The sequence below is a fragment of the Lagopus leucura genome, unplaced genomic scaffold (assembly GCF_019238085.1).
Source record: "Lagopus leucura isolate 7727_CA_CO unplaced genomic scaffold, USGS_WTPT01 Super-Scaffold_100021, whole genome shotgun sequence".
Classification (NCBI taxonomy): domain Eukaryota; kingdom Metazoa; phylum Chordata; class Aves; order Galliformes; family Phasianidae; genus Lagopus; species Lagopus leucura.
In genome coordinates, this window is record NW_024962274.1 from 5,353,707 (window position 1) to 5,379,802 (window position 26,096).

At 34.7% G+C, this 26,096-nt stretch overlaps 1 protein-coding gene across 2 annotated transcripts in view; it reads left to right on the forward strand.

The window, feature by feature from the left end:
* ATR (ATR serine/threonine kinase) overlaps positions 1-26,096 on the forward strand; it is a 36,700-nt gene that overhangs the window by 1,869 nt on the left and 8,735 nt on the right. The window contains exons 3-36 of one of the 2 annotated variants that reach the window (XM_042878462.1): positions 926-1,069; positions 1,610-2,499; positions 3,214-3,401; positions 3,748-3,942; positions 4,173-4,399; positions 5,064-5,216; positions 5,333-5,531; positions 6,148-6,407; positions 6,850-7,040; positions 7,115-7,215; positions 7,521-7,692; positions 8,343-8,510; positions 9,581-9,775; positions 10,126-10,311; positions 10,720-10,812; positions 12,304-12,434; positions 12,625-12,768; positions 13,955-14,048; positions 14,596-14,721; positions 15,382-15,588; positions 15,823-15,936; positions 16,860-16,975; positions 17,307-17,427; positions 18,253-18,390; positions 19,486-19,693; positions 20,139-20,317; positions 21,193-21,357; positions 21,643-21,734; positions 22,329-22,420; positions 22,823-23,000; positions 23,651-23,827; positions 24,159-24,318; positions 24,850-25,029; positions 25,874-26,016. In XM_042878462.1, coding sequence (XP_042734396.1) covers positions 926-1,069; positions 1,610-2,499; positions 3,214-3,401; positions 3,748-3,942; positions 4,173-4,399; positions 5,064-5,216; positions 5,333-5,531; positions 6,148-6,407; positions 6,850-7,040; positions 7,115-7,215; positions 7,521-7,692; positions 8,343-8,510; positions 9,581-9,775; positions 10,126-10,311; positions 10,720-10,812; positions 12,304-12,434; positions 12,625-12,768; positions 13,955-14,048; positions 14,596-14,721; positions 15,382-15,588; positions 15,823-15,936; positions 16,860-16,975; positions 17,307-17,427; positions 18,253-18,390; positions 19,486-19,693; positions 20,139-20,317; positions 21,193-21,357; positions 21,643-21,734; positions 22,329-22,420; positions 22,823-23,000; positions 23,651-23,827; positions 24,159-24,318; positions 24,850-25,029; positions 25,874-26,016 — 6,127 coding nt within the window. Of the gene's footprint in view, positions 1-925; positions 1,070-1,609; positions 2,500-3,213; positions 3,402-3,747; positions 3,943-4,172; positions 4,400-5,063; positions 5,217-5,332; positions 5,532-6,147; positions 6,408-6,849; positions 7,041-7,114; positions 7,216-7,520; positions 7,693-8,342; positions 8,511-9,580; positions 9,776-10,125; positions 10,312-10,719; positions 10,813-12,303; positions 12,435-12,624; positions 12,769-13,954; positions 14,049-14,595; positions 14,722-15,381; positions 15,589-15,822; positions 15,937-16,859; positions 16,976-17,306; positions 17,428-18,252; positions 18,391-19,485; positions 19,694-20,138; positions 20,318-21,192; positions 21,358-21,642; positions 21,735-22,328; positions 22,421-22,822; positions 23,001-23,650; positions 23,828-24,158; positions 24,319-24,849; positions 25,030-25,873; positions 26,017-26,096 lie in introns of those variants that run through there. The other variant, XM_042878463.1, reaches the window with a different exon arrangement.

Consider the following 26,096-nt stretch of genomic DNA (forward strand, 5'->3'; position numbering starts at 1 on the left):
ACTGTAGAAGTCTGGCATTTAGAGTTATTTCTACATTTGCTTTAAGGAGACTCAGTGTAAGGTAATCTGTAATATCTATATTAATATGTATCTTAAATATTACATTTTAAATATTTAATAAATATATTGCATATATACAAAAATATTTATTATACAGTGTTTCCAAGAGATATTTTCATGTAGCTGCCTCTGTAAGATGCATTTTGTCTAGTGAAGTGAGCATGTTAAGTATTATACTTATGTTACTGTTCAGATATTTGTTAATTCTCTTCTGTTCCTGAGAGGAAAGAATAAAAATGAAAAGCCAGACTGTTTTAGGTATTGCTTTTAAATATGCAGGTATTTTATCTTTACTATGTAACTTTCTTCCTTAATTTCTATCTAAATTTCAGATAGCTTTCTCCTTGTGCTCTTTATGTAAGTCTGTGAAAACTGGGCAACTCTGAAGTGTTCAGTTGTCTGTCTTAAGAGAGCAGTATAGCAGCACTATAAATTCTTTGATTCTGTAAGCTTACATTCAAACTATAACTTGTAGCTTTGTAAACAATGCTTAAATTTTTTGTCTAGATCATGAATCTAGGGAGAACCAACTGAAAATTGAAGTGTTATCTCTTAGCTATTTTTCAGTAATCAAAGAGCTAGATACCATACTAAATTAATGGATGTAGTGGTAATGGATGATATGCTGAGTAATTTTATATTTTTATTTATACTTTTTGGCGTTCTTTACAGGGTTTACAATAACCTTAAAATCTTTTTCATTCAGTAATAAGGCATTCTCAGAATCGATAGCTATACAGGTTTGATATCATATCATAATGTGTTATATAGTAAATTTATCATTTCCTTGTTTTAGATATGACCAAAATTATAGAAGTTGATTTCACTGTAATATTAATTTAGAATTGTCTTTTTTTTTTTTAAGTTGCTTTGGAACTCGTTAAGAAATCAGATTCACAGCCAAGTTCTGTAATGCTACTAGATTTTATTCAACATATCATGAAATCTTCTCCCCTTATGTTTGTAAATGTCAATGCAAGTCAAGAGGAAACAGAATGCAATTGCATTGGTGAGTTTGAAGATGTCAGTACTGAAAACTGGTATTTCCAGGATTTAATTATTTTTGCCAATGGGATCATATGAAAAAACAAAAATGTAGAGAAGAGAGATTCAGAAGATCACTATTATGTATCTGAATCTTACGATAGACTTCTTTTCTTGTAATTTGGTTTGTAGTTATGATAATGGGTGTTTATCAGAACAGACTTTGTCCTTACTCAGCACTGTTGCTTAATCTAATATTGATGAGCTATCCCATAACATAGGTATTGCCTGAAGATTTTTTTGCCATGGAGAAAAATGTCTCGAACAACCTATTCTAAAATCAGTCTTTTTTTTTCTTCTTGCCCCTTATTCAGCAAGACCTGCTGCTGAAGAAATGCTTTGTGCTTACTAAGCTTACATTCCTTTATTTCATCACTGTATTTATTTATTTATTCATTTATTTTATGATGAGTAACTTTGCTCTCAAGGAGGTATTCTTTTATTAAGAGGCTTTGGCTTTCATCTTAATAGTTTTCTGTGTACTGTTTCTTTTTTATTGCCCTAGAATTTAGTAACTGGATCATAACAAGACTTCTCCGAATTGCTGCGACTCCAAACTGTATCACATTGCACAAGAACATCTCTGATGTCATTTGCTCTTTACTTTTTCTGTTTAAAATGAAAAGTTGTTCCATCTTTGAAATACTAACAAAAGACTTGCTACAGCTTCTCCAAGATTTAATCTTCCTGCATGAAAGAGACACACAAAAACAGCTATGGGGAGATGTGCTGGTATGGCCAGTGATTGTAAAGAGATTTTCAAGCAATGCAAGTGACACTGTGGGATATTTAAGATTAGCACCATTACACCTGATGGGTATGCCCAATGTAGAATGTCTGGAAGTTATATTGTTATCTATCCTGATGGATATTGCTGCAGATGTATTTTTTGTAAGACAAGATACTGTTCTCTGGGGAATAGGCTGCTCCTTCTTAGAGTATGGTTGTCCAAAAGTTAAAGCTTTGGCAATGAAGTTTTTAATAAAATTAATTCATTTGGGAGGACCTCCGGAACAGCTGGCCAGTGTTTTCTTCACAGTCTTTTTTGGAATTCTACATTCAGCACTTGAAATGGACACTGAAGAACTGGAACTCTGTGGAGAGCCATTCTTACAGTTGGTGAAAACGTTGATGCCTTTTGAAGCAGATTCTTACAAAAATATTGAACCTGTTTATTTGAATATGCTACTAGAGAAGCTTTGTGCACTGTTGGAAGGAGATATGTTTATATGTCTTAGTTCTGAAAAACTGAAAGCTGCTTTTTGCCATATACTGCAATATTTTCTGGAGTTTGTTCCACCTGGCTATGAATCTGCCGTACAAGTAAGAAAAGTCCATGTCAATACCATATGCAGAGTTTTTGTGAGTGTGCTTGGAACTCAGGAAGAGCAAGAGGTAGGTTAATTTTTTAAATTATTTATCTCTACAAAGAAGAAAATCCAGGAAATATTCTATTAGTTGGTTAATTAGATTGATACCTTCTTTGTTTCTCATCTGTTTCATGTATTTTTGCGGGTTAGAGTTCTTTGGTTGGATGTAGTTGCACCCTATCTTTTTCAGATGTATTGGACTATTGAGAAGACTGTCTAGACACAAGAATCTGTTTACGAGTGTGGTATTATAGGGGAATAAGGCAAGAATAGGCTCAAAGAAGAGCAGCTTAACATGCTTAACATTTCCATTTAACAGCTGAGCTATTCTTGCTCTCTGAGTGCTTTTAGTCATGCTTACTGGGGACAAGAAGGCAGGATTATATTAAAATAATGAAGTGTGGATGCACTGAGTGTTCTGTCTTCTCATGCACCCATGTGCGTATCATATCTGTTGTCTCTTAAATCTGTGTGTATTTTAACAACTTTGCTAGCCAGTTACTATGGCAAGAACTTGGAAACAGACGTCCAAACAAGCTGCATTCTGTCTGGTGGGAATGCAAGAAACTTCATCACTTCTGAAAGTTTTCATCATGTAATTAAGATTCTTTTACAGAGATGTCTTTAACGCCATCAACGTTATCATTTAATTATGAAATTCTAAGTCAGAAATAGTAATATAACGTGTTTGGGAAGAACGCATTACACACCTTGTGGTGCTTTTGTTTGTATGTTCTAGTATCTGGTGAGTCCACTTTATACAGTATTGAAAACACAAACAGAAGAAATCTTTCAGGAGCTTCATCAGAGCCAGCTAGATACTTCTGATACTAATGGGTGGAGCAGCAGCAGTGATGAAGTTCCAGAGAAAAGACTGCGACTAAGCCTGCCAGCAAAGCATCCGAAGAAATCGCCTACACCAGTAGTGTATGCTGCTCATCCAGTGACCGCTTTTATTGTCATCTGCAATAATAACTTTTTTTTTTTTTGAGGAAGAAATTTCTTTGTAACAGTAACAGAGTCTCTGTGAAAGATTCTCCTTCTGAGAGAAGGTTTAAATGATGTTTTGAAGGATTAGAATCAATAGGTGATTTTTAAGCTAAGCTTCAATTGAAACCTGTATTTTTATTTTTAGTATGTACTGTTTTCAGTCATAACATGGGTTAGCTATTTTGCTGTGATGATTGCTCTTTTCTGGCGGTGTAGGGGGCAGGGAGTAACCACTGAAAACAGTCCTTTGTGTTTGACAATAATCAATATGATCAAATTACAGACTTAGCCCTTTAAACATGAAATTGAAGAGCACACTGTGGAATGCCATTACAAAGAAAGCTGCATCCTTAATATCAGTCCTCGAGAAAGAAAGTCTGGTGGTGAATATTCTTCAGACTGCAGAAGGAATTGCCATAATTCTGCAACTAGCTGCGTTGTGCATAGTTCATTGTTCTCCCCCAACAAATTCTAGCAGGTAAAGCTTCCAAGATGAAACCGTGAGACAAATAGTGCTTTGTAATTGTTACTATGATTTGTGTAGATTATTTTAATACTTGCCCATTTATCAGGGCAAGTCCTGCTTGTTTTGAAGAGGAATAGTAACATATGTAACATAACAATAACATAGTAACTTCTCTTAGAAGCAATACAATATTAAATGTTTATAGTCTGTTGTATTGATTGTAACATTTCTATTTTTAACAGTGTGGATCATAAAGTAACTCATCTGTGTAATGCTGACCCATGCAAGAATACTCCATGCTCCTTGGATTGTGTAGAGAGTATACAATTCATGTGGATTTCCTCTGACTTCATCACAAGAGTAGTAAAAGCGTGTGGGAGGCTGTTAGAGGCTGCTACAAAGATGGTTAACCTAGAACAAATGATTGACAGAACAGTGAAAATCTTTGATGCTTTGCTGTATGCACAAGGTAAAGAAAATCCAAATTTCTATTTTTAAGATCTTTGTTTTCATCACTTTTTGAACATGATTTACAAGTCTGTTTCTCTTACTTTTGAGTTAATCTCAACAAGAGACTATATGGAGAAAGTGAATATGTGTAACAAAGTAATGTTTAATGGCTTTTCTTTCTGAAACGCACAAGTGGCATGCTGTACTACCTATTTCACTTAAAAATTCAAAGCTTCTGATTGTTTTAATTGAAACTTAGCATGCTAACAGCATACCAAAAATATGAGGAATTCATATAGATTGGTCAGTTGTCTTGTGTGTTTTTTAAAGAAGCTAGGACTATGGAAAACAGTCAGTCTTCTAAGATTCAACTGGCATTGTGAGTTCAGCTTACTAACCATCCCAAAGTCCATCCACAAGTCATCATACAAAACCAGAGATACCAAAGTTACGTGTATTCTCCTGCTTATGTATTACATGGTGCTGTTTCATGAGGCTTTTATATTATTTTGATATAAGACTGCATTATTGTGTGTAGAATGTCAATATTTAAGAGTATCAATGCTATTCTTTGTTGATAGGAAGAAAAATAACATTCTGTAGTAAATTAAAAACATAATAAGCATCTATTCAGCTTACATAAAAAGATGTTTGGTTTTTTTTTTTTTATAACCCCTCACTAGTAAAAATTCCACTGAATGATCAGATTCTTGACCATATATGTGGACTGCTGTCTCTACCTTGGATTTGCAGCCATCCTGATGATTCTTCTTTTAAAACATCTGCTTTTGGGACTGATTTTCTAGTTTTGAGTCAAAAAACTGCACAAAGTTTCTGTAAGTATGTTAAATGTCTCTTAGCAATGATTGCACTATGGTAAAATAGCTTTCTTTGCCGTCATAATCATTAACAATAATGTACAATATATATATATATTTTTTTTTTTCCTCAGCACCTCAAACTCAGTCACGCTGTGTGTTCCTTCTATCTCTCTTCCCAAGAAACATTCATCTGGATTGGCGAAAATCCGTTTACTATTGGGCCCTACAGAGTCCCCATGAAGAAATTCGGGCTACTTGTGTGAAAGGATTCTCTTTCCTGCTTCATCCACCAAGTGTGCAGTCTTTCAGTATGATTCCAAAGGCTCTTTTGTATGTATTAATATATCTTTTCTCTTTTCATGCATGAAGAAAACAGCATATATAAGGAATTAATTATAAGCATTGAAATAAACTTCATCCTGAAATTTGTGTTTCATCCAGAGTTTAATAGACTTAAATTTTAGAACTCCTAAGAAATATCAACAGAATGTGTGTACATGAAGATAAGCTAGCATTCACTTACCAGATCAGTATGCAAGTTACTTTGCTACTTGAAGGCCCCATTTCTAAACAATAAATTAAAACTTATGAGGGGAAAAGGAATGTCTTTGTCAGTAAAATATGTATTTGTCCGTATATCTTTTTAAAATCTTTCCAGCTTCTATTCCTTCTGTAAGCATTTCTTGCCCTCTTCTGTTCTATTGTCTGTAGTCTTCAGTTTATTTCTAATGTTTCAAGCACACTATGACCAATATGGCTTGAGACATTTGAGATGACTTTGAAATCAGTTGAAAAGGAGAAGTATAATCTAGTAAAGCAGATCCTTAAATTGTCCTATAATGTTATCAGTATAGTTAGAGAATCCAGGCAATGTAGATATCTAAATTGCTGTGCTTAATAGGTTGCTTAATTTATTAAAATGGTTTTGTTTTTATGTCAATTTCAGAAATCAAATCCAAGATGAGTCTGATCTAGTCAAGGAGGCTTGTGCTGCTATTGTTGGGAAATTATCTTGCTGTCTTTCTGGTACATTCAGTATACAGCCTCCTTCAGCAGCCTCTGCTATAAAACATGTTACCTGTGATATTTTATGTAACAGCCTCATTGTGACTTCTGCTCATGAAAAAACTTGCTCTGTGCAAGCCTGTGTTTTTAAGCCATTTCTTATTCTCCTTGAGAACAAAGTATCCAGTTCAGTAAAACTAGGTAAGATTTAATTTTACTCTGTATCTGTACATTCCTTTTATATATTTATATAAAATTATTTATTTATATCTATATATATCTATATATAAATATATATAGATATATATATTGCTTTGGGTAGGTGGTTTTGTTGTGTTGTTGGTTTCTTTTTTTGTAGCTAAGATGGTGCTTGAAATTTTGTATTTCAGTTTTTATCAGTGACAGTTTTAGACGTTGCTATGATAATCCTTTTAAACTACTGTGGTCAATTTTAATTTCTGGCCACACCTAGGGATGTAATACTTGATAAAATCTAAACTTTGTATAGCTTTTTTGGTTTCTCAATGTTCACTCTTTTCAGAAATAAGTATGTGCTTCAGTGCTTATTTCTATCGTTGTTTTATTTTAAAAATAAATAAAGAAAAATATCTTTTTCTTTCCTCCACCAACCCATGCTGCATAGCATTTATAGAAAACATACCTCACCTTTGCAAACATCTGGATTTTAACAGTGATGAGTCCAATGTGAAGGTTCTTGTTGGGTCATTATTAAATCTAATGGAAGATCCAGACAAAGATGTACGAGTTGCTCTCAGTGACTGCATAAAGAACATATTAGAATCCATAGACTCTGAAGAAGGATTCATAAAAGAGGTGAATTCATATTTACTTTTTGTTCTTTTTCTCAACTTCATTTACTAACGTGTTTTGTTTTTCATGTGATCTAGCTCTTTGTTTCAAGAATGAAAGAAGCCTATACACATGCCAAAATATCAAGAAATAATGAGCTTAAAGATACCTTGATTCTCACAACAGGAGATATTGGAAGGTAATTTTTGACAGTAGATTGAAAAATGCAAAGTACTGTCAGTTTGTGAGGCAGAGTAACTTTTTGCTAAGTTTATTTATTTGGAGCTCAACCTTTGTCCAGAGTCCTTTGCAACTGTTCTAAGCTTTTGTTGTATATGAAATTTGCATCATTCTTTTTCTGTGGTACTGTGGCAGGTACAGACCAGCTAGTTATATGCAATGAAGAGTTGTTTAGTATTATGGTAGGTACCTGTTGTTCAGCAGTTTTATTAGTGCAGTGACTGTTTCTCTTTCTAATTACTTTTTATTTGCTTGCTTTTTAAGGGCATCAAAAGGAGATTTGGTACCATTTGCCCTCTTGCATTTGTTGCATTGTTTGTTGTCCAGATCAGCTTCTGTGGCTGGAGCAGCTTACACAGAAATTCGGTCCCTGGCAGTAGCTAAGTCCATAAAACTACAAGCTTTTTTCAGTCAGTACAAGAAACCTATCTGTCAGGTAAAAATAAGAGTTGGTGATTTATAAAGACATTGATTTGGGGTTTTTTTGTGTGTTTTGAAAATGTTATTGAAGATAAACATTACACTATTTTACAAGATAATATTTCATAGGGCAGGAAAGAGATGATTTAAAAACAAAAACAACAATAACAAAAAAAACCTGGAAATGAGAAATTCTGGAAATGAGAAATATTTGATCTTGTCATTAGTCTTCTCCCTTCAGCAGCATTGCTTTTCTCTTTTAATTCCCTAGATGCCTTAATGCTGACATAAAGGAGCTGTATACATTCTTGCTTTATATGGTACCATTGTCACTGGAGGCTAGAATGTAAACTTGGAATTTAAATCAAACTTTATTACAGGCATAATAATGATGGTTAACATTAGCTAAAGATAGAAATTCTGCTTAAAGTGAAAAATACTAAAGTCGGGTTTCTCTAGTTTTGAATGTTTCATTTTGAGTTGTGTGCAGCATCTGAGCCTCTGATTGCAAAATGAAATGCCATTATTAATTCAGTTCTATCACAAAATAATAATCTTGGATCTATGCGCAATACATGAGAAACAAAAACAGATACATAAAAAGAATGAAACTCATTGGGGGTGAAAAGAGGGAATCATATTTAATATCTATTTCTTCATGCTCAGTTTCTAGTGGAATCCCTGCACTCCAGCCAGATGGCAGTATTGAGTGCTCCATGCCAGGGTAATGAGCTGCACAAACAAGAAGCTGCTCACCAGAGAGAAATGGCTCTGGACATGTTGTCTGAGATTGCTAATGTGTTTGACTTTCCAGATCTAAATCGCTTTTTGTCAGTAAGTTGGTTAGTCCCTTTTACTACTACTTCTGTGGAGGGCTGTTTGTATGCTTGTGGATTTCTTTTAAGTCCATGTTCCTTTTTGATGAGTGCTACAGATCTGATAATTTTTCTCTAGTTGCTGTTTGTTATATTTAGAATGATTCTGGATTGCTGAAACTAAGAGCTCAAGTATGGAGGAATTGTTTTATTAAAGAGATGCAGTGATGACTCAGCTAATTCAAGTATGATGTTTAATGAACTGTCTGTAGTCTAGAGTGCTAATTGAGTATATCTACATTGATTTAGTGCACTGGAAGGGATTCTTTGTAAAATACAAATTAAAACAATCTATGAAGCTATGTTGATAGAATCATAGAATCATAGAATCACCAAGGTTGGAAAAGACCTTCAAGATTATCCAGTCCAACCGTTCACCTATTCGCAGTAGCTTCCACTAAACCATGTCCCTCAACACAACATCCAGTCTTTCCTTGAACACCCCCAGGGTCGGTGACTCCACCACCTCCCTGGGCATCCATTCCAGTGCCTGACCACCCTTTCTGAAAAGTAATACTTCCTCATGTCCAGCCTGAATCTCCCCTGCCGTAGCTTGAAGCCATTCCCTCTGGTCCTATCACTAATGACACGAGAGAATAGGCCGACCCCCAGCTCACTACAACCTCCCTTCAGGAAGTTATAGAGAGCAATGAGGTCTCCCCGGAGCCTCCTCTTCTCCAGGCTGAACATTCCCAGCTCCTTCAGCTGTAAGGCTCAGATAAGCATCTCACTTTTATTTGGATGTTTTAGTACTGGTTAGATTTAAAAAAAAAAAAAAAAAAAAACCACAATTATTTTAACTGCTTTTTAGATGAAACGTTTCCATCTCAAGTTCTTTCTTTTTAACTATGGCCACACGTAAGAATGTAGATATATGTTGACCAGGACTTGGATTTGGTGTCTTTGGAGGGGGATTTGGTCTGTATTTGTTTTATGTATGGTTTATTTTGATTTGGTTTAATTTAATTCTGGGTTTTATTTTGCTGTTTGCTTTTTTTTATTTATTTGTTGTTGTGTTTAATTCATCAGCGGACCCTGCAAGTTTTGCTGCCTGACCTTGCAGCCAAGGCCAGTCCTGCAGCCTCCATCCTTATTCGAACCATAGCAAAACAACTGAACGTAAACCGAAGAGAGATTTTAATCAACAACTTCAAATACATCTTCTCTCATTTGGTCTGTTCCTGCTCTAAGGATGAGCTTGAGCGGGCACTTCATTACCTCAAGGTAAATTAATATTTGCTCTGTTCAGATGCAGATGGAGAGCAATGGTGGATGAACAGTGAATTTTCTTCTTTCTGCTTAATCTAAATAAAAGTACTGCAAAGCATAGCTGGGGAAATAGGTGAAGAAGTTCTTTTGTTATTGTTTATCATCAGTTTCATTAGCTCTGAGTAACTGCTGTGAGATATTTTGTGAACTTGAAAACTCTGAAGACTTGGATGATGTGATGTTGACCTGACTGGGAGCTTTCTCTTTGATTCTTGTGGTAAATCAATCTGAGTCCATTGCTCCCTGTCTGTGTGTGCTAATTTCACTGTGGTGAAAGTAAGGCTTTTTTTTTTTGTTGATTATAGAATGAGACTGAGATCGAACTGGGCAGCTTGTTGAGACAGGACTACCAGGGACTGCATAATGAATTATTGCTACGTATAGGAGAGCACTATCAGCAAGTATTCAATGGCTTGTCAATATTGGCTTCATTTGCATCTCATGATGATCCCTATCAGGGACCTAGGGAAATAACGTCACCTGAGCAAATGGTAAGTACACCAAAATATTCATTTGGTTTTGTTTAATATAAATATCTTTAATCTGGAGTCTAGGAGTGAAGACAACTTGATGTTTAACTTAGAAATCCTATTTGAGACAGAAGTGAAGATGCTGTCATTGCATATCAGCTGTTCCTCTAATACAAAGATGCACGACAAGAATGCATTAAATTAAAAAAAAAAAACCAAAAAAAAAAAACCAAAAAAAAAAAATCCAAACCACAGCATAATAGGGATGTCTTTCATGAACACTGCTACTTAAGGAACAGTATACATTTTTAGGGATCTTTGTCAAAATTACCATTTCGTACTTGCTGTTTCATTACTTAAACTGAGCAATTTAGCAATGTGTTAACAGTAATTTTACTTGGTTTTTACTTTTTTTTCCCCTCTCTACAGGCTGATTATCTGCAGCCTAAATTGCTTGGTATCTTGGCCTTTTTTAACATGCAGTTATTGAGTTCTAGTGTGGGCATTGAGGATAAAAAAATGGTACGTAAAATTAATATGAACATTAAAACCAAGAAGTAGGAACTACTTCAGTACTCCAGGCTTGCCTTTGTGGCTGGGTAGTTGTCAAGGAAGGCTCAAAAAATAATGAGGTTTACGCATGATTCTTTAAAACTGGTGATCTCACTGTGGGCTGGACTACTGTGTAAGCTCAGAAGTATGCTTTTCTTTTCCTCTTTACTGGTCGGCTAATGTACATAACTGAGTCACATATGGTGAATAACACGACTCACTCAGTAATTGCTGAGGAGCAATCTAAGTGTTTTACATTTACAAAACAAACATGAAAGAAATGACGTGGAGGGGTATGGGAGTCAAGGATTTGAGGGCCTTGAAGTACAAACCTAAAATTACTGCTGAAAGAAAATAGAATGATGCAAATATAAGGGAAATTGGGTTTGACTTGTTTTGCTTCTTATAGCTCACAGCTTGGCACTTAAGACAAACTCTGCAAATAGTGCTGTGCTGAGTCTGTGTGCTTCTAACTGTAAGGGAGAACTTTCAGCTACCATACAGAGGCAGGATAGGTAACTTATTTAGGCAGCTATGAAGTCCTGGAACACATAACGTTGTTGTTTATAGGCTTGCTGTATTTTCTCTGGTGTTCTCTTTCTAGCTTTTTGCTTCTGAGGTATTCTTATTGTCGTACTGTCATTTATTAACCATTTGTACTGATGCTTTCTGAATTTCTTCCTTTACGCATCATTTCTTATCTTGTACCTGCTATTATTTCTATTTTTTTCTTTTTTTGTTGTTGTTGTTTGTTTTGTTTTTCCATGAGTGTATGAGGATCTTCCCTCCAACGACCTTTTATCAAGATCTGGTTTCTTCCTCTGATAACTGATGTGTCATGCTGGGTGTTCTGCTGCCTTTGTCAAACACAGTGTGACTGTGACTGAAGTATCTCCTACTTTTTTCTTTCTTACGTCTTATTTCTCTTAAATCATTCATCAGTCTCAGTGGCAGCTAACCTGTAAACTATTCCCTGAAGCTTGCTATCAATTCTTCTATAAGTTTTACGTCAATTCTGTTTGTTTTTAAATGCAATTTTGTTTTCTCTGTTTTCCAAATGTCTACTTTACAACTTCTTGAACTTTGGTTGTCAATCATCAGATTTCTGTAACTGTAAACTCCTTTGGTGTCTCAGTTCTTCCCTCATGAATCTGTCGACCGTCTAAACAGTTAAATTTTTATTGTAGCCCTGTCATTCCAGATCTCATTTCTTTTTCTCTAATTGGCAAATTATTTTTTGCAACATGAAACCGTATGTTTTTTAACTGGGATTTTTAAAGTAATATATTTTTGTCTTGGGATAGACAGAAGGTGCAGTTTTATTACCTCACATGTTTAATATGTGTGTTTAATATGGTATATGATGTCTTAATCCATGGTAGCTTGGTTGTATTGGTTGTTTGTAGGTGTTTTATTGAGAATCTAACACACCAAAATGTGGGTTTTTTTCTTTACATATAGGCCCTAAACAGTCTTATGTCTTTAATGAAGCTTATGGGTCCCAAGCACATCAGTTCAGTACGAGTGAAGATGATGACCACGCTGAGAACAGCTCTAAGATACAAGGACGACTTTCCAGAACTGTGTTGCAGGTGAACTGATCAAGTTCCTAAGCAGTGACATACAAGAGCATTTGTCCTTGAATGCTCTTGTTTTGTTTTAGACAGTAATCCAAAGCACAGAGCTGAAATACTTTACAATACTCCTCGCAATTCACCTAAAATATCTTTATGCAGTGAAGAATCATTGATTCCTATTGTTTTTGTGTATTTTCTTGTGTAGGGCCTGGGACTGTTTTGTTCGAAGCCTGGACCATTCATACCTTGGCTCCCTGCTTAGCCATGTGATAGTAGCTTTGTTGCCTCTTATACATATCCAGCCAGAGGAAACTACAGCAGTATTTTACTTTCTCATAGTTGAGAACAGGTACCACGCAAAATATTTTCACTTCATTAGCTCCTGTAATAGGAATTGCACTGAATGAAATTTGTCCAGTACTGAGATCAGAAAATTTAGCATTTTTCTGTGAAGTAATAACTTGTTTTATAAAATTTCTACTTTAAATTTCAAGGAGATTTTGGAATTTGACAAAGGATACCCTCATCTGAAAAGATATTCTTTCATTGACCTCATTAAAAATATATGATGGTGTGACCAAGTTACAGCCTCTTCAGAGTGCTTCCCCTGACATCACTACTGAGCTTGTTTTCAGATTCTGTGTTTTTGTTATTGGAATGGAAAACAGTTTGCATCTACGGGCCACGCAGGCAGAATAACAATGACTGCTAGCATTTATCCTAAGGTGGGGAGAAGTATACAGAGTGGTAACAGGAAGGAAAGTCTTTATTTGACTCTATTTTACGAATTAGAGTCGTCATTATGGAGAGCGCAGAATTGATCACATCCTTTTTGCATCTGATCGCACCATCTAAGAGAAAATCAAGGTGTATTACTTATTTTGTTTGTTTGTTTTTTGATACTTTTTTTTTTTTTAAGGTTTGAATTATCATGACTTGAACTTTTAAGCACAGTGTTGGGTCTTAATTTTTATTCATGTTATTTTTTGTAACAGAATTCTCTAGGAATGGTCAGAGTTTATATTTTGATTACTTTGATTGGGTTTTAATTTTCCTTGCATTTATCATACCAACAGTTTGCAAAACAAAAGGAGATGTTTTGAATAACAAGGCTTTTGTTGCAGCCTGTGGCAGCAAAATTGAAATAGATTCCTTCTTGTTAGTAAAAGAGAACTCATTTTTTGGTCATTTGTTTTCACATTAGAAAAAGTGAAATTGGTTCAAAACCAAATGGGATTATCCCACCTTTTTGAGTAAGGAGTATGGGACCTGATGGAGGTAAATGGCAACCTTGAAAGCAATGGAGTTAGAGAGTAATTTAAAGCATAGAGAAGAAATATCTGTATCTTTCAGTAAAAAGACAAATAAATTGTTTTATATGTACACTTAAATGCAAAACTATGTGGAGTGTTTTTCTGCTTTTCAAGTTTTTGCTTTTTCTAGTTATTGTAATTTACTGTTTTAATGGTTTTTTATGACTTTTCAGATCCAACTAATGTTTGAAATGTTCTTTGCAATATTTCTGTGACTGTTAGGGATACAGTGCGGGATTTCTTACATGAGATATATTTTCTGCCTGACCTTCCAGAACTAAAGGAAATTCAAGTAGTCCTTCAGGAATATCGAAAGGTATAACTTCTTTGTTTCTTTGTTTCTAGTGTTTCGGGTGGATTCATGTGGAGTAAGAAAAATGTTCTTAAAATCTTGTTAAGCAAGAATAGTATTTATTTGCTTGCAAAATAGAACTTTTGTATCTGAGGAATGTTTTATAGATTCTCTGAATTCCAACTTTGCAACTTTTTGAGATAAAATAATGTATAAGGTTAAAAAACGGTGGTTGACTATGGAAATGAATTTGTTGCTGAATTCATTACTTTTAATTTAATCCCACATATGTGCTCTCTTTTGAGGTAACCAAATCTGTTTATTTTTATTATTAGTTGGTAGTCTATCCCTTGTGCTTACCTTCTGAAGGCAAGCTAAAGAGATAAGAGGTAGCAAGTATTTAGTAGAAATGTTTTTGTTTGTTTTTAAGTGCAAACATAGCACCTTTTAGCTGAGAATGTTGGTAGAAGAATAGGCATTTGTATATCTCCTTTCTTATGTTCTTTGAAATGCTGTTTAACTGTGTTCCTATTAGATTAGATTTGAATTTCTTATGTCATGTCTTGTTCAGGAATCCTCCAAAAGCACTGACTTACAGACAACCCTGCAGCTGTCCATGAGAGCTATTCAGCATGAGAACGTGGATGTTCGTATCCACGCACTTACCAGCCTGAAAGAAACGTTGTATAGAAATCAGGTATTAAAACCCTCTTCAGTTAATTTCAAGTGTTCTCAAAGGAGCCTCTGGACCATCAACTTTAATGTTACTGTGTTTGCATGAGCTGTGTTATTCTCCTAAACTTATTAATCTAAATGTTACTTAATATGAAAGGCAGAAGGGATTCTTTTCCATTGTGTCACCACATAACATATAATTTAAAATCCGTCTTTATATGATGCTGATTCAGCAAGAATGTTGGTATATTTCTTATCTAAGATGCCAATGTCCTCAGTTGATTTTGGAGGTTTGTTCTTTGTTAGAACATGTACAGTTTTTGCATTAAGATCAAGGAATTTTATGAGACGGCAGTATTTTAAAGTAAGTGGTATGTGACCACCTCATACCATTCATTTTTTTAATTTCTTTCTTCCTTCTCTGCCTTCCATCAAGAAAAGCTTGAATCTCTTGATCACGTTCAAATGAATTATCTGGACATGTACAAACTGCAAAGATATTGCTTTACAAATCTATACGTTTATGATTGGGTTAGTTACGAAAATAACAAGATCTGAATGACAAACCTAACATCATGGGCAGATAAAATGTGATATAAGAGGTGACAATGTTGTATAAAAACCTGTCTTTCTCTCTTTTTTTTCTTTTTTTTCTTCTTTTTTTTTTTCTTAAACTTCCTAGGAAAAATTGGTGAAGTATGTAACAGACAGTGAAACTGTAGAGCCAGTCATCTCTCAGTTGGTTACTGTACTTCTAATTGGCTGTCAGGATGCAAATTCTCATGCCCGGCTACTTTGTGGGGAATGTTTAGGGGAACTGGGAGCCATAGACCCTGGCAGGCTGGATTTTTCAACGAGTGAAACTCAAGGAAAAGATTTTACATTTGTGGTAAGAGGTGTTTTCTGTAGTATTTTGTTCAGTATTAAATGTTTGTGGGATTTCATTTGTTTAATTATTTTAAATATGTGGGACTAGGAAACCTCAGCTTTAGGCTCTTAGAAAATCTCTGCCTGCTTTGTCATCTAAACCAGCTTAGAGACAGACTTCGAAGTGACTATCTGGAGATTAAAGATACAGCTATTACTTTGTTGTAATAAAACTGGCTTTGTGTTTGTGTTTGAGGCTGGTGTGGAGGATCCAAATTTTGCCTATGGATTATTGATGGAACTGACTAGAGCATTTCTTGCTTATGCTGATAATGTTCGTGCTCAGGATTCTGCTGCGTATGCCATTCAGGTAAGATTCAATGTTAGATGTTCTTTTATCTTCACAAGTTACTTCCTATCACACTGAATGCAGAATTGTGCAATTTTAAATATGTACATTCTGAAGTATGTGTTTAAATAGTTGAACCATCATCTGATACAGTTTTAAATTGCATTGTAAAAATGATACAGGATAGTGATTTTTTTTTTTTTTTTTTCTTTAAATTCCTCATTGCTCACTTGCCCATTAGAATTCAGGGGAGCTGATGAAAAGAAGTATCTTAGTGAAAGCATAGATTTGTTTTTGTTGTGTTATCTGAGGAGAGATACGGTGTTTCAGAAGCTACTAACAGTGTATGCATAGTGATTCAAGGTGTAATTCCAAGACTGCCTACTTGAAAATTGTGCATGTAAGCAGAGGTGAAAAACAGCAAGTACTCCTAGGAGGATTTCTGCTTACTCTTCTAAAGAGGCAGTAGAAATCAAATATGCTCTAATTTTAAGACAGTAGCCTTCTGTGCTGGTTTGCAACTCCAGGCTGACTTTTTTCTTATTTTTTTTAATCTTTGTGAAAGCTACAATTTCACAAACTTTGTGAAAGGAGGATTTCCTAGATCCAGTAGAAAATGGCCCCATATGGTCAGCGTATTAAATTAGTTCTTGCACCAGAAGGATTCAGACTAACTTCTGGGCCTTGTTTATTGGCAGATGTGAAGATAATGTGGCCCAAGCACCAACTAGAGAATCTGGGAAATCACTGGTTTGTTAGAATCAACCCGTGGTTAGTAATAACATTCATCCAAGTATGGATGAAAATTTTGCAGTTAAAAAATTTCTAACTTCAGCATTCTGTAATTTGTATCTCATCACTTCTGTGTGTATACCAGTTCTCTTTATTACTGCAGTCATCAAATTTTTAATGCTAACTTATTCATGTAAACTATGTCTTTACAGGAGCTATTGTCTATTTATGACTGTAGAGAGACAAACAGTGACTGCCCAGGCTCCAGGCTTTGGAGGAGATTTCCTGAGCACGTGCAGGAAATCTTGGAACCTCACTTAAATACACGGTATAGGACAACTCATGCAATTTTTTTACATAACAGTTTTAAGACTATTTATCTTCCAAGCAGAAATTAGTTTTAAGACTTGTTTCAGCAACACTTGGAAGTATACTTTAAAGTCCTGGTAGCACGTTCGATTGTTTCGTTTCAGAATGTTCTAGCATGTTATTTAAAAGCATGTTGACTACTGAGAGTGTTAATTGTCTTCTTCCTTTAAAGAGGATTCCAGCTGGGGAACTTCATAGTGAATGGCATGATGTTGTTTTTTGTTTGGTTGGGTTTTTTTGCTATATGTATTTATTAAAATATTACTTCATAAAATATTTTAAAATTACAGGTACAAGAGTTATCAAAAGGCTATAGATTGGTCAAAGATGAGGAAGCCTATTTACCTAAGCAAATTAGGTGACAATTTTGCAGAATGGTCAGCAACTTGGGCAGGTTACCTTATAACAAAGGTAGGAGAATAAGTCTGCTTTGTATTGCTATATACAAAACACAACATTTTAACTGAACTTCAGTTTCTGAAAGTAAGGGATGGGTGAGAGAAATATCCCTCTTCTATGGAGACATTTTATAGTGCATACTGCAGACTTCTTGCATCATCCCAGTAAAGATGAACCTTTCTTTCCCTAGCACCTTGTTCACTAGACAGGCTTCATAGTGTGAAAGCCAAAATTCTAGGAATTTTGTCCAGACTGTTGCATAGCTGAAGGCACTAAGAAATGCCTCTGAAAAGTGTCTGAAATGCTTCTGGAAAACCTTGAGTTATTCTGAAAGATTTCTTTCACCTCCCCACAGCTCATAGCACACAGAAAGTAATTATCTGTCTTTGTTGCTTTCTTTTCCTCTTTCCAACATCTAATTGGTCCATGGCAGTTCAATATCTAAACTGACCTCTTTCTCTTTTAAAGATAAGTTGATTGTCTTTATAACTTCATATTCTTTTCACGCTCTAAGTGCAGATGAGAGGCTCAAAGCACTAGTAGATTCTTAGTCTGAAATTTTTTTTCCCACTGCCAGTTCTTACTGGCGTAGAAGACAAGGAAGTGTGGAACACGCAGGCAATACTTGCCTATTTGTTTTGTAGTATCAGCAATTCATTCATGCAGTGACAACTCTCTGGCATCTCTGTTGCAGGTTGAAGTCTGAATTTTTTGTTGGAGTTGAGTATCTTAAATTCTATTCCATCAAATAATTTTGTAATTGTCAAGAAATAGAAACCTATTAATTATTCAGGCATTTGTAATTATGCTTTTCTTGAAAATACTGTTTTTGTGTAGGTACGACATGATCTTGCCAGAAAAGTTTTTGATTGCTGCAGTATTATGATGAAGAATGACTATAAAGTGACAATTTATCTGCTACCACACATCCTTGTTTATGTTTTGTTGGGATGCAGTGAGGAGGATCAACAAGAGGTAAGATGTATCAGTTGTTCTTAATGAGAACTTTCAGAATCTCTTCTTTCTAAGAGCTGATCAGCTCTGCAGAATTACTGTAGACCTCCATGAACAAATTACATAGATATCAAACAATTTTTTTGGACCTCTGTATTCTATGGGTTTCTTTGTTTCTTGTGGTTATTTCAGTGGGGCTTAGAAGAGCTACTGTGTCATTAATTATAATTACAGTAGTATCAGGAGCTGGAGTAGTACAAAGAGAGAACACAGTGCAATGAAACAAAGGAATTAATTGAACATGTATGCTTCTGGGAATCTTAACCTCTAATTTTTTTCTTTCCCATGTATACACTTAGAATTTGCTTAGCCACAAGATTAACACAGAGCAGGAGCCATACCTGTCCTGTAGCAGAGCAGAGATAGGACCGTCACGTGTATCTGAGAGTTAATCTTACTGTTAGTTGGAGTTAGCAGAAATTGAAGTGCATGAAAATATAGGTTAAATTCCATTTGAAATTCTGAAATGAAAATACTTGTGTTGAAAGATTCTGGGTGCGTAGAAGTATGCAATTAGGAATGTAGTAATCTTTCTTGTATGAATGAGTACATCGATAACAACAGTCTGTCACGTATGCTAACTCATTGTTAACTTACTGCTATTGCTAACTCACTAACTATTGCTAACATTGCTAACTCACTGCCTGACTGAAATGATCAGTAAGCAGGACTTTCAGCATGTTATGTACTTAAATAAAGTACATCTGCAATGTAGTTAAGGTAGTCAATAGTTAAGTCAGCTATCATTTGATTTGTACTTGCAGCAGAATTACAGCAGCATTCATTGTGTTTTGAAACCTAAAATTCCAGTGATCGTGATATTTTCTGAATCCAAGGGTGTGCTTTTCAAATAATTCACCACTATCTAGAATCTTCTGGTGACTGCTTCTTGGTTTGTCATTTTTTTCCTCTTAAGGTGACAAGACGAACAGAGTTTATAAATAAAACCAACATTATTAAAATATACAATTAAAATATTTACTACTTTCATTTATTTAATGTTAACTGCAGTTTCCTGATATTTTCATGTCTTTTATCACATTAATGCCTGTGTAGGTTTACATGGAGATTATGGCTGTCCTGAAACATGATGATCAGTGTAGCAGGAGACTTCAAGACAGTGCATCTGATCTAAGCCAGCTGAGCACGCAGACAGTGTTCTCCATGCTTGATCATCTTACTCAGTGGGCTAGACACAAGTTTCAGATGCTTATTGCTGAAAAAAATACTAGCAAATCTAGCAAAGACAAAAGTGATCTAAAAAGTAAGTGATGCTTGTTTCATTTAAAATACCATTTACATTCTTCAAATAAACTTCAAGATGTTTTGCTTCACATTATGACAATGTAAGAATGTGATTTTGCTATAGTGTTACTCTTCTTTATGATTTCTTACTGTCATGTTGTGATTTCCTCAAACCCATGTGATTTCATTATTTTGAGTCCTATTTTAAGAAACATTGAAATTATAAAATGAAATGTTAATGTTTTGGTAGCTTTCTAAACATTCAGTTTATTGCATGCTGTCTTGCAAGATATAGGAGTTCAGCAGTACTGTTTCTTTAATGAATTTACTGTTGACAGGAAAACGTGTTTAAATCAGTTTATCTTACTAAATTTTGAAACAAATTAAGTAAATGCTGATGCATCAGGTAATTCTCACAAGTGGAACCTTACTGACAGACTTCTAAAGACGATTTTATTTTGTAGCTTCAAGCGAGGACTGTGGAGAATATCAGAACGTGACACGCTTTTTAGACCTGATACCTCAAGATACCCTGGCTGTGGCTTCTTTTCGCTCTAAGGCTTATACGAGGGCTGTGATGCATTTTGAGTCATTCATCACAGAGAAAAAACAAAATATTCAGGAGCATCTTGGATTTCTGCAGGTTCTGTAGTTCCTTTGAGCGTTTGTTTTATTTTAGAGTAAAAATAGACATATAGATGAATAAAACTTTGTCAGACTATTCTTTGGAATGGGAAGAAGAAAAGATGTACACGTGCTCTTGCTGTTGAATGCAAGTGTGTTTGTGATCTTTCAGCAGTATGTAGCATTTGCCCTTACTTGGCATGCTTCCTTTATTTGAAAAGGAAGGAGGAAAGTCTAGAAGATCGTAAAATCTTGAAAATAGTTGATTTTTTTTTTATTTTTTTTTTTTATTATCCTTGTTATTGAATGTGTGGCTTTTATTCCTTTCAGTTAACTCTATGTCTTTTGTCACAGAAAGCACAGCCAAGTATAAAAAAATAACAGCAACAAAAAAAAATTGAAAGAAGGCTGAGTGATTTATTATGAAGTAGAAAGAGAGCTAACATTAAGGATGTTCAAAAGGATTCCAACTGTTCTTAAGAAATATTCTAACCTGTGAAATAAGCCTCTCATGGTTTATATTCCACGGTGGCTTCTCAAATTTGCAAAACTTTGTCGTGTGATGCTTTTCCACCATCAGTAATCTGCAGCTTCATATATAATTTTAGCATAGGATATTTATTTTGTCCTTTTTAAAAAAAACTTGTTATTAAGGTGTGGGATCACGACTGTTGCAATACACTGAACAAAAGGGGGCTTATCATTGGAATTTAAAAAAAAGCAGAACAAAAAAGTACATCAAAACTGATGTTTACAGTGAGAACTTCAAGCAAAAACCTTCTACAGTAGTTTGCCTTGTTTTCAATAAGGTGTATGATTCTGAACATGTTATATGCTAAGTACCTTCTTGTGTAAGGAGCTGTTTTTGATGTCCATTTCTCTTCTTGAATAAAGAAATTGTATGCTGCAATGCATGAGCCAGATGGAGTAGCTGGAGTGAGTGCAATTCGGAAAGCAGAACCATCTCTCAAGGAACAAATCCTCGAACATGAAAGTATTGGCTTGTTAAGAGATGCCACAGCCTGTTATGATAGGGCTATCCAACTAGAACCTGATCAGGTAAATATGACATATTAACATATTTATATAATCTTCCACAACACGGTGATTAACTAATACATACGAGTGCCAAAAAATACTTCTTGAGTATATTCTTTACAATGTTTAAGTAAAATATGACTTAAGTAAGAGTTTTCTGTGACAGTTGCTGAGTGATGTATTACTATTTGGAAGTGTCTTATCAACTGCAACAAACCTCTTATTGGGTTCATACTGTAATTTGCAGGCGTTGGTTAATAGTTGATGATTGTTTTTGTCCAGATTTGTTTCTTTTCCCATTTCTAGATTATTCATTACCATGGTGTAGTGAAGTCCATGTTAGGCCTTGGTCAATTATCTACTGTAATTACTCAAGTGAATGGAGTACTTGCAAACAGGTAATATGAGTGTTTAATGCAATGTTTGAGTAATACATATTTCTTGTATTAACTTGTATTGTATAATTTCTTGTATTTCTTGTTTATTGCTAGTCATCTTTGTGCATTATCAAGCATTTAAGATTTATCAAGCATATCCAGCTGGCAGTGTGAAGCTAGGCAACTTTATCTACTTTGTCTATAAATTGCTTATTTTAAGATTTTCCCAGGTGTTAGTACATTATCTGAGTTGCATGCAGTATTGAGATCTACTTTAAAAAAACAGAATCCTTCATTTCTCAGTGTCTTATTACTTGTTCCATAGCTGTTCCATAGTCTAATAAAAAGCTAGTAGTCTTTAAAATATACCATAAAAGTCAAGTGCACTACCTGGAAATTGAATTTGTGAGATCCTGGTGTATAGTTTCTATTTTTTCATCAATGCATATCCTTTGGGTTTACTGAATTCTAATAAAAGTAAAGCTTCCTTCACTTCTTTTGAAGCAAAACAGAATTCATATAAGAAATATTTACTATATTTCTAATATAATATAAAACAGAAATAATGCATAGGGGAGAAATGAAAAAATTAGTTCTCTTGTTTTGTTTGAATAGGTCTGAATGGATTTCTGAATTGAACACATATAGAGTTGAAGCAGCCTGGAAACTGTCACAGTGGGATTTACTGGAGAACTATTTGGCTTCAGGTAAGCTATGTCAAAATAAGAATACTCTCTTGTATTTCTGACCAAGTGTATCTGTTAGCCTAATTTTAAATCAAAGGGCAGCTATTGCAGTTGTTCAGCTGTGGATTTAACTAGGAGGAGGATTGCTCCTGATGGTCTTCTAGATTTTGGGAATGTATTTGATTGTGAACTATATAGTCTTTGAGAAGCAATTTGAAGCGAGTACCAAGACCAAATTTCTTATGAGTTAATTTGGGATTGCAGTTGTGGGGTGGAATTATTGAGTGTTTCTAAAATGTATTTAATTATTTCTGAGAGAAAGTTACTCTGAATATTTTTCAAATAGGATGGTAATATACACCAGCATGTTCAGGTTAAGATGCAAAATAAGCAAAGTGTTAAGAGGCTTTTTTCTCCCCAAAGATGTGAAGTCCACTGCTTGGAGTGTCAGATTAGGACATTTATTATTATCAGCCAAGAAGAAAAATGAAGTCGCGTTTTATGAGACGCTCAAGGTTGTTCGAGCAGAACAGATTGTGCCCCTTTCAGCAGCTAGCTTTGAAAGAGGATCCTATCAGCGAGGATATGAACACATTATCAGGTTTCTCATTCCCATAATATATCACTATTTTCGATGTTAGAAATAATATAATTGAATTTATGGTACCAACTCATATTTACTGTCATTCTTTTGCATACTCAGCCAACAGGCAACCTTTGATTAACTGGGAATTTACTTTCCCCATTTAATTTCCCCATTAAAAAAAGTGTTCACAAAAAAAAAATATTGGCTTCAGTCTTTAAAAACCAGTAACCAAGTTTATGTAGTCATTGGGTTATTAAAAAATAAATCATTGCATGGCATTCTTGACATAGTACTTATAGGCCAGTAGCTACCATGGCCTTAACTTCATTAACTTAAGAGCATAGTTTTTGATATATGCAATGGCCTAAAAGCATTCAGAAAAAATTAAGAATTGAAAGCCCATCCCTTTTTAAGTAGCTTTTAATCAATTTTGAAGTAGGATTTTATATTAAATTAATATTTATTGAATATTTTTAATTTAAAAAAAGAATTCCTTTGCACTGTAGATGCATCTTTATGGCAGGACCTTTCATGAAACAAATCAATTAACATACTTTTAGAGAGAAAATAGCAAAACTTGTGTAAAACTTGTGTGTGTGCATACATGTGCATATACGTATAAGCAATTTTCAATGACTTGTTTTGTTTTTATTTTACTACCACAGGTTGCATATGCTCTGTGAGTTGGAACATAGCATTGGACCAATGTTTCAGCAACCAGATGGTGAACACAGCAGAGATTCCCTGAATTGGTGTGCTCGTATTGAAATGACCCAGAATTCCTACAGAGCAAAAGAACCTATTCTAGCACTAAGAAGGGCTTTGCTTAGTCTTAGTAAAAGGTGAAAGCATGACTGTTTCTTGTATCTTGTTCTCAGACAGGTTCTGGCTTCTTGTATGCATGTCAGAATAGAGAAGATAAAACCGTAGAAACTTATGTTGTAGACAAAAGCAGACCTCCTCCTATTCTTGTATTCAAAATGTAAGGGTGTTTTGTGTAGGAAAGATAAGAGAAACGTAGGAGAAGAAAAGAAACATTAAAAGAAAGATTTTAAACAGTTGCTGTATAGTATACAGTTCATCATGAAATTGGATTTGTGTTTCGATACTCTGACATTGTGAAGCTGCGTTTGTGACTAGAATTGTTCATTTCCTCCAAAAATGTCTTGGCAGCCAGGATTACAGTGAGCTTGTTGGTCAGTGTTGGCTCCAGAGTGCTAGAGTTGCAAGAAAAGCTGGTCATCATCAGACTGCATATAATGCTCTTCTGAATGCTGGGGAATCTACACTCTCAGAACTTTATATAGAAAGAGCAAAGTGGCTCTGGTCCAAGGTAAGCAAAATAAGAACTGAATTTACTTTCTTACATGCAAGTAAATAACTTTTAATCTTGAAGAAAAAAAAAAAGACACATGGTCAGTCTGTGTAAGATAAAATACATCAGTTGGGACTGTGAACTTGTTCTGATTGCAGTTAAGCCATGGGAAGTTTTTGGCATCCAACTGCTGATCAGTTTTTTTATCTGTTGACTTTTCTGGCAGCTGGGTATGAAATGCTTGGATTACCTGTTTCTGTTGATGCAACCTAGAGGAATTAAATTTTAATAGTAGGTCACTTTCAATTTCTATCGTTTTTACTAATCAGAGAGAGGCAGAAATGGGAGCAATTACAGTGCTATAGATCTAACAGGACAATGATGCAGAGTTGAGGAGATTTAAGGAGCATTTGAAGACAGTAACATTTAGTGACCACATGCAGAATGTTCTAGAACACTCGAGAACACAATTTTACTTTATTAGCAGTTGTAAGTTGTTTTACATCTCTCTTATTTAAACTATCTAAAATGTTTTCCTCTTTCCATTAGGGTGAGGTTCACCAAGCGCTTATTGTTCTCCAGAAGGGAGTGGAGCTATGTTTCCCTGAGAATAAAGCACCATGTAATACCAAAAATCAGCTCATCCATGGTCGTGCAACACTGCTGGTTGGTAGATTTATGGAAGAAACAGCTAACTTTGAAAGCAATGCAGTTATGAAAAAGTATAAGGTAATTCAATATGCTAAGTGTTAACAAGGCAGTAGTTTTTAATAACGTCTTTTATCATTATGCTTCTGATGATGTTGACCAAACATAGCATTGCTGGGAGTAAGTGGTATATCAGTGTGTAAATCTTGTAAAGATTTAACTATCTAAATTAACTTAAATATGAAACATCAATCTGGAGAAAGCTACAATTCCAAAGTAAGGGAGCTAGAGGATACTTGGTATAAATCTAAGTGAAAAATAAATAAATAAAATACAGGAGTTTGTGGATTTATTTTTTTTTTTAAATGCACATACAAATGTGAATTGTTTAGACTGCTCTAAAAAGGCAGTGTAATTCTTCATTGTTATGGTTGTCTTTGGTAGTGATATAAAACTGTTCTTTGCTGAACTGTGTAAAAGCACTAATGCTTAGCATTCTCTACACTGTTACATTGGCCTGGGAAACTAGTGTTTGGGGAATGGGTATGCCATTTGTTTTTGGTCTAATTTATGCTGTGCAATTCTGGTGTTTCACTTTTTGAAAACCTTAAAAAAAAAAAACAAAAAAAAAAACAAAAAAAAAAAAAAAAACAAAACACAGTATTTCATTGATCAGGAATTTGATTTTTTTTTTTATATATTAGTTGAGAAATCTTAAATCATTGTGGTTTATATTACTTTGCTGTCTCTTAGTCCAAAAAGTGCTTTAAGAATAGATTTCTAGTTTGCCTAGGCATTGGTCCCAATTCTGGATTCACAATTAAGAGTTACCTGCACAGTTACTACTTTTCTTCACATACTTTGCACAAAAGTAACTAATACAATAATTTTGTTTCTCTGACAAAGTAACTCTTCTTTGTTACAGGATGTTACACTATTGTTGCCAGAATGGGAAGATGGACATTTTTATCTTGCTAAATACTATGATAAATTAATGCCAATGGTAACTGACAATAAGATGGAAAAGCAAGGAGATCTGATTAGATACATAGTTCATCATTTTGGAAGGTTAGACAACAGAAAGATAATGATTATGTATTTTGGGTATACGTTCTTGCAGCAGCTCAGACTGACTCCTAATTTTACAC